Source organism: Phocoena sinus, chromosome 8 (genome assembly GCF_008692025.1).
Source record: "Phocoena sinus isolate mPhoSin1 chromosome 8, mPhoSin1.pri, whole genome shotgun sequence".
Classification (NCBI taxonomy): Eukaryota; Metazoa; Chordata; class Mammalia; order Artiodactyla; family Phocoenidae; genus Phocoena; species Phocoena sinus.
The window spans coordinates 107,160,076-107,167,367 of NC_045770.1; the positions used below are offsets into that span (position 1 = coordinate 107,160,076).

Sequence of the window (7,292 nt, forward strand, 5' to 3'; positions counted from 1 at the left end):
GCCGATTCCTCCCCTGGGAGAAGGAGCCCGACGGCCCACGGCGCACCCTCCCGATTCACGCTCGGCACCCCTGCAGCGTCCTCTCCTGACTGGCTCCTCCACCCGGACCTGAGGAAGGGGCGTCTGACGGGAGTGAGAGTGGAGCTCTGCTTCCCTCTCAGACCCTGTTCTGGTTTATTCTAGAGGAGGGTACCTACGGCGAATATGAGAACGATCTTGGAATCACAGCCATCGCCCTCTACGACTACCAGGCTGGTGAGACACCGCCCCGAGGGCTGGAAATGGTGGTGGCGGGGCTTCCAGGCGTTCGTCTCTTCAAAGTCTGACTCTCAGAGCGTTATTTACGATTTTTAAAAAGAATTTATTTTGGAACAATTTCAGGGTTATAGAAAAGTTGCAGATACAGTCCGAGGAATTCCTGTATCTCCCTCAACCACACTTCATCTGCTCTGGGTTAGGGTTTTGTTCGAAGGGCTCTGCCCTGTCTCTGTGTCCGCACCTGTGTGTGCAAAGCCCCCTTCACAGAGTAGGGGAGACAGCGAACCCTCCACCCCCAGGACCCTGCACCCCCGTGGAGCCTCAGTGGGCGGCTGCCAGCTCGAGGGGCTGCTGGAGGCTTTTCCTCTGGTGGCTGAGCAGGGAACGCCGAGTGTGACCGCTGCCCTCTCTCTGTGCCCTCCTCCCTAGCGGGCGATGATGAGATCTCCTTCGACCCCGACGACATCATCACCAACATCGAGATGATTGACGATGGCTGGTGGCGCGGGCTGTGCAAGGGCAGGTATGGGCTCTTCCCCGCCAACTACGTGGAGCTGAGGCAGTAGGTAGCTGGCCACGCCCTCGCCGTCTGTGGCCACGCCCGCCTTCCGGTGTTTTCTTCAGGGTGCCGAGGGGAGTGTGCACTGCTTTTATATTTAATACTTTGCTGATGCTTTAGAAAATGTTTACGCCACAGAACTTGCTAATATATTGTAATCATGCTCCTTGGAGGACTCGGTGATTGTTTTTATGCATTTAATTTTTTTTTTTTTTTTTGCCAAATCAACTGTTCCCTGGAGCCACTTCGGGGACCTTTGGTCCTGAGTTCGTGTTGTCCCTGCCCGCCTCTCGCCCTCCGCTCCAAGAGGTGGGGGCAGGAGTCCCCGCCCAGGGTTTTGGAGGAAGAGGGAGGGCCTGATAGGAAGTTAGAATTGTGGGGCCGTCGCTAGAAAGTACGGGAGCTGTCGGCTCGGTCGGAAAAGCCCCTTGCTCTGTGAAATCCCACAGTCTTTGCTGGGTTTCAGCGAAGACCCTCACTTTCTCCGCGGCTCCCTCCTCTTGTCCTCGTTCACTCGCCTCCCCCCGACGCCCGGCCTCCAGGAGGGCTGCTGGGCCCCTGCTCCCGCCCCCGCTTCAGTGTCACCAGTCCCTTAAAGACTGTCCTCCCGCTGTCCCCAGCCCCGGGCAGCTGGCCTGTGTCCGCCCTGTGGGGAGACAGCCGCTGCTGGGGGAAGGCAGGTCCCTTCCCCATGGTGAACCGCAGAAATGCTTCCCATCGAGGAGGCCGTGCTCTTTTTGCCAAAATATCATGTTAAGTGACAGCAAAATCTGACGGATTGACTTGGCTGAGAACAAGAGGGAGTGCTGTGGCCCGAGAGGCTGCCATGGCCGCTGCGGGGAGCCCTTCCCCCGGGAGGGACCGCGAGGCCCACCCAGCTCCCGCACGTGACCGCGGCAGTGTCCTCCCGGGGGACCACGTGGAAATGTCTCTGGTGTTGGGATGCCAGTGACCATGAGGTACACGTTTTCTTTCCTGAAGTGCATTTGCTTTACCACGATTAGGTCGGGTTTTATATGCAATTCTTGTATCTGAATTTCTGTAGCACACCTCATAGGTATGATTTTTTTAAATTAAATATTCAAAATAAACTTTTTTTGATCCACTTGCTGCTGATCCACTTCATTCTACAGTGGGGGACGGCCTTGCCGTCTCCACCCGGCGAGGCGAAGCCTTGTATTTATCAGCTCTGGGCCAACCAGCTTCCCTTTTGAAGAAGCACGCTCCTTAAAAGGTGGTTTTTAGGAGATGAAATGTTTTAACTCTCGAAATTTGTGCAAGGATTCCAAGCAAGACGGAAAATGCGGTGTTTAAGACTCATTTCTGAATTACGGTTTTCAAAATACATCGCGAGGTGATTGCAGTGTAGCCATAGGTATCATTTTCCTCGGGGGCGCAGCAGTCCGTGTCCAGGAGACAGTGGTGCTGAGCGGAGGAAGGGCAGGCTTCGGTAGCGGGGGGAGAGGGGTTGCAGCCTCCAGGCCAGCCGAGAAGCCCCGGAGGTCGTGGGCGGCAGCAGAGAAGCGTCAGGACTGACACGTCCAGGCCGCCCCGCTCGGTGGTGGTCCGCTCCCAGTTGTGCAGGTTCCTGCTTTGGAGCCTCCGGCGGTGAGGGGTGGGGTGTGCTGCGTGCTAACCCGGCTCCCTGGTTTCCAAGGCGGTAGGCAGGGCTCCCCTTGCAGGCGGCTCGTCTGGCGGAACAAGAGCGTCGAAGCTTCTGGAAGATGTGCTCTCCCCAGCCCCCTCTTGAGGACCTTGGCCTGGTGGGCTGCCTAGACCCTCAGGCAGGTGTGGTGGTGACCTTTTGTTTTCAAGCTAAGACTGGAGGACTGTTACAGTGGCGCTCTCTGAAAATTCCGGAATTTGGAAGTCGGCCCTGGCTGCCCCCCATCGTGTTCCTGACTCCCCGGGTCTGGTGGGAGCTGACCTGGGTCACCTGGGAGCTGGGAGCCTGAGTTCCTGGGCTTATTTCCTCCCCACCAGACCCCCCCTGTGGAACCTTCTCGTGGTGCTGAGTTGCCCCATTGAGCCCCTTCAAGCCTGGAGGTAGCACCATTGCCCCCTGGGCACTCGTGCTGCCCCTTGGCCAGCTTTGCTCACGGAACCCAAGCCTGAGAGGCCCCTCCCCCCACGGCAATGTGTGGGGTCGGATGGGAGGCCCCAGTGCTGGGAGTCGGGCCGCCCTGCCTGCAGCCGCCTGCGGGGGACGCTGTTCCTGAAGAAGCGGGGCAGGGAGGTTTCCCCACGACGGGGTGAGGGCAGAACGCGACAAAGGCAGGGGCAGGAAGGCCCCGCTGGCCCAGCGTCTGCCCAGCCTGTCTCCGCCCGTGACCACCTCTTGGCCGTGTCCGTGTGACGTGTCTGTGTGTGTCCTGCTGACCGCAGAGCCTGGCGGGCAGGTGGGGCCTCTCGGGAAAGGAAAGCCTGTTCTGATGCTCTGCGCCCTGGACGTGCCGCGTGGGGCGTGCACCTGCTTGACTTTACGCTCTGATTTCTTCGTCTGAAAAAGGGATTAGAAGCGATGTCCTCTTTCCTCCCAGACAGGGGCTTCAGGGCTCATTGTCCGTACTTGAATTTGGAGTGTTTTGCCAGGATACACCTTAAGGATCTGATGGGTAGAGTGTATGCCTCTTACCAGTAAGACATAACAATACGTTTTAGAAGTTTGTTTTTCCTGAAACGTTAGGAGACCCTAATCTTCTCAGACCCAGGTTTTAAATTGTTTTTTTTTGTTTGTTTGTTTTCCTCCCAATATCCCTTTGGATATTTCTTCTGACCTGTCGGTTCTACTCTGGGAAGACAAACTCTGCATCTGTGATTGTGAAAATGACAAATGGAAGGGAACGTAGGCAAATAGAGATAGGTTGGCTGAGAAGCTTCTTTTTTCCTGCCCACAATCAGAGTTATAATATTGCTTCTTCAGTGATGTTCAAAACCATCTGAGACAGTTCAGTTGTCATTTGTGAGCTGTAGAGATTTCCCACTAACATCTGCCGTCTCTAGATTAATGTCAGCATTTTCTCTGTTGATTAAACCTCCTATTAGAAACGGGAACACCGGGCTTCCCTGGTGGCGCAGTGGTTAAGAGTCCACCTGCCAATGCAGGGGACACGGGTTCGAGCCCTGGTCTGGGAAGATCCCACGTGCCACAGAGCAGCTAAGCCCGCGTGCCACAACCACTGAGCCTGCGTCCCACAACTACTGAAGCCTGCAGGCCTAGAGCCCGTGCTCCAAGAGAAGCCACCGCAATGAGAAGCCCGCGCACCGCAACAAAGAGTAGCCCCCGCTCACCGCGACTAAAGAAAGCCCGTGTGCAGCAACAAAGACCTAATGCAGCGAAAAATAAATAAATAACGTAAAGAAAAAAAAAACAAGGAAATGGAAGCACCACCTCCCGAGTGGGCTGTGTGAGGAGATGCGTGTGAACATTTTCTGTAGGCCTGATAACCCTCGGGTGGATGGAATAGTGACCTCCCAAAGATGTCCACGTGCCAGTCCCGGGAGCCTGTGACTGTGTCACACTACATGGCAAAGGGCAAGTAAGGTCTCTAATCAGCTGGCCTTGGTTTGGGGTTATCCGATGCGTGCCATGTAATCCCAAGGGTCCTTAAGAGTGGAGGAGGGAGACAGAAGAGGGATCAGAGCGATGGCCTGTAAAAGGACTCGACCCGCCGGTGCTGGCTTGGGAGGTGGAGGGAGGGGCCACGAGCCAAGGACTGGGGGCGCCTCTAGAAGCCGGAAAAGGCAAGGGAACAGGTTCATCCTGGGAGCCTCCTGCAGCCGTGAGCCCCGCCCTCACCTTGATCTTAGCCCAGAGAGATGCCCGCTGGATGCTGACCTGCGGAGCTGTAGGGTAATGGGCTTCTGTTGTTCTGGGCCAGTAGGTTTGGGGTCATTTGTGACAGCAGCCACGGGGAGCTAATCTCCCGTCCTTAGGCTGTTTTTGAAGAGCAGGGTCCCTATTTTCCCTCTCCTCCCCCACGAGGCTGATATCAGGTCCCCTGATATCAGGCGGATATCGATGATCCGCAGCTGATGTAGTGATTGAACGAGTGACCCAAGCTGCTGTGGTGTGAGTGTTGAGAAGTGGCTTCAAATCAAAGTCGTTCCCCTTGGCCAGTGTCCCTCGTAGGTGAGGCCCTGATCCCGTGCTCATTCACAGCCAGTCCCCATTCCCCTGTTTCTCCTTTCTGTCATCTGGAATATGGGTGTGATGGCTGGCCTTCTGCCAGCTGTTTTGGACTATGAGGCATTTTGAAGGTCCCCTCTGAGGATGGCGGAGCAGAAGCAGAGCTTGGGTTCACGATGGCGTCATGGAGTGGCCACACTAGTCTTGCCACTTCAGTACTTTTTTTTTTAATGAGGCAGAGAAATAAACTAAAATAAAGAATGATGCCCACCATCCAGGCATCATTGGTGTGCCCACCAATCCTACAAGGATTAAGTCATTAGTCACTGCAGCTGCTGATGGGCAGTGTACCCTGAGAGGAACTGAGGCCGAAGAACAGCACGACGCTGTCTGTACTTTGGAAAGACAGGCCCCTTCGGTAGATAGAGACCTCAGAAGAGTTGTAATGAACCCAGATTCTTGCATCTTCCCATACACAGAAAACACACACACACACACACACACACACACATCATTAAATGAGATGCATACCTGTTGCTCGTGAGTAGCAGTGACCTTTTGTTTTTAAATTTTTATTTAAAAAATGCTTTTTGGCTGCACCACGTGGCTTGAGGGATCTTAGTTTCCCGACCAGGGATCGAACCTGGGCCCCTGGCAGTGAAAGTGCTGGGTCCTAACCACTGGACCGCCAGGGAATTCCCAACAGTGACCTTTTGTTGAGATGTATGCTTGGCTGTGCATGTTCCTAGCCGGCTATATACAGACTGGCCCCTCCCCCTTCCTCTCAGAGCAGATTGTCAGAGCTATCAGAGGTGGTCTCCAGTTCAGGTTTCGTTCAGTAAGAACCTGAGTAAAACTCAACTCACAGCTCAGGGGTGGGTGTGTGTGTGTGTGTGTGTGTGTGTGTGTGTGTGTGTGTGTGTGTGTGTGTGTGTGTGTGTTTTAACTTGCTAAAACCTTTATTCTATTTACACCATTGTTATTTTCAGTATCCGTTGTAAGTGCCAACACAATTCCCAATTGATTCACTGGGTTAATGAGTAGGAAATTTCCCTGTAAATAGGTTTGCTGTAGCTTACGCAAGAGAGCATGTTTCTTTGTATTTTTGCCGAATATGAGTATTGTAAAAATTTTAAACCTCTGGCAATCTAGTAAGTGGAAACAATTGTTTGTTGTTGCTTGTGTTTAATTTACTTCCAGTGAATGGCTCCCTTTTTCCTTCCTTTTCTCCTTTGTTTGCTTCCTTTCTTAAAAATACACAAATGATTCTCTACAAGCTCATGGGAAATTCAAACAAGGACTTTCAATTCTGGAAATATTTGGGACTAGACATTATGAAAACCCTCTTGCCATAAAACACCAAGAGTGTTAGATAAATTTTAACAAGCATCTTGTTAACGCAGAGTCCGGCTTGTAAGAAGGTAAAGAACGTGTTTAGGGGTGAAACAGAAGAGGGAGCAGGCACACAGAACAGAAAGCTAGCCCTGACATCCAGATTACTACGAGGTCATCGATTCGTCGGTACCTGCACCTAGAGCCTAGGGGCGTTGCCAGGCGCGTGGGGCAGGAGATGAGGCTCTAGGTCCAGCAAGGCGTGCTGCTGGAACAGCGGACGTGAGTAGGGCTTGGGTCCGTAAGGGGACATTGCCTCAAGGAGAGGGTGGCGGCGTTTGTGAAAATCTGCCCACTGACAGAGAGAGATACTGGCATCACTTGTTTGTCTAGTCCTCATTTCTGGGTGGGGGAAGAGGTTGTGTGGTATTTGGTGGAGATTTTGCCTAAAGGAGATTAATGACTTGTTGGAAGGAGCTGGAAAGGGCAAGCTTGGGCAGGATCCTGTAAGGGGCGTGGATAGAATAGAGCAGGGGAGGAGGTTTAGCAAGACATTTCCTCAAACTGACCACTAGATGGTGCCAATAACTCCGTACAGCTTGGTTGCCCTCTCTGAGCAAAGCAGTGATTTGTTTCCCACTATAGTTGTCCCGCAGTATCCCGGGGATGGGGTGGGGGGGGGTGGGAGGGTGCTTCGGGGACCCCCACGGACACCAAAATCTGTGGATGCTCCAGTCCCTTATGTAAAGTGGTGTAGTATTTGCAAATAATCCATGCACATTCTCCCATATACTTTAAATCTCTGTAGATTACATGTAATACCTAATACAATGTCAGTACTATGTAGATAGTTGCTGGGTGCATGGAAAATTCAAGCTTTGCATTTTGGAACTTTCTGGAATTTTTTTTCCCACACATACTTCCAATCTGTGGTTGGTTGAATCTGAGGATACAGAACCCATGAATATGGAGGGCTGACTGACTATATATTCTTGCTTTTTTGCATAAGAATTG

General features: G+C 52.9%; 1 protein-coding gene across 7 annotated transcripts in view; it reads left to right on the forward strand.

Annotated features, from left to right (window-relative positions):
* The window catches only part of CTTN (cortactin), a 33,143-nt gene extending 31,221 nt beyond the window's left edge, over nucleotides 1-1,922 (forward strand). For all 7 annotated transcript variants that reach the window (XM_032638835.1, XM_032638837.1, XM_032638834.1 and 4 more), the window contains 2 exons: nucleotides 184-255; nucleotides 688-1,922. In XM_032638835.1, the coding sequence (XP_032494726.1) occupies nucleotides 184-255; nucleotides 688-824 (209 nt within the window). In that variant the 3' untranslated portion in view covers nucleotides 825-1,922. The remainder of the gene's footprint in view (nucleotides 1-183; nucleotides 256-687) is intronic.
* Nucleotides 1,923-7,292: the final 5,370 nt, after the last annotated feature.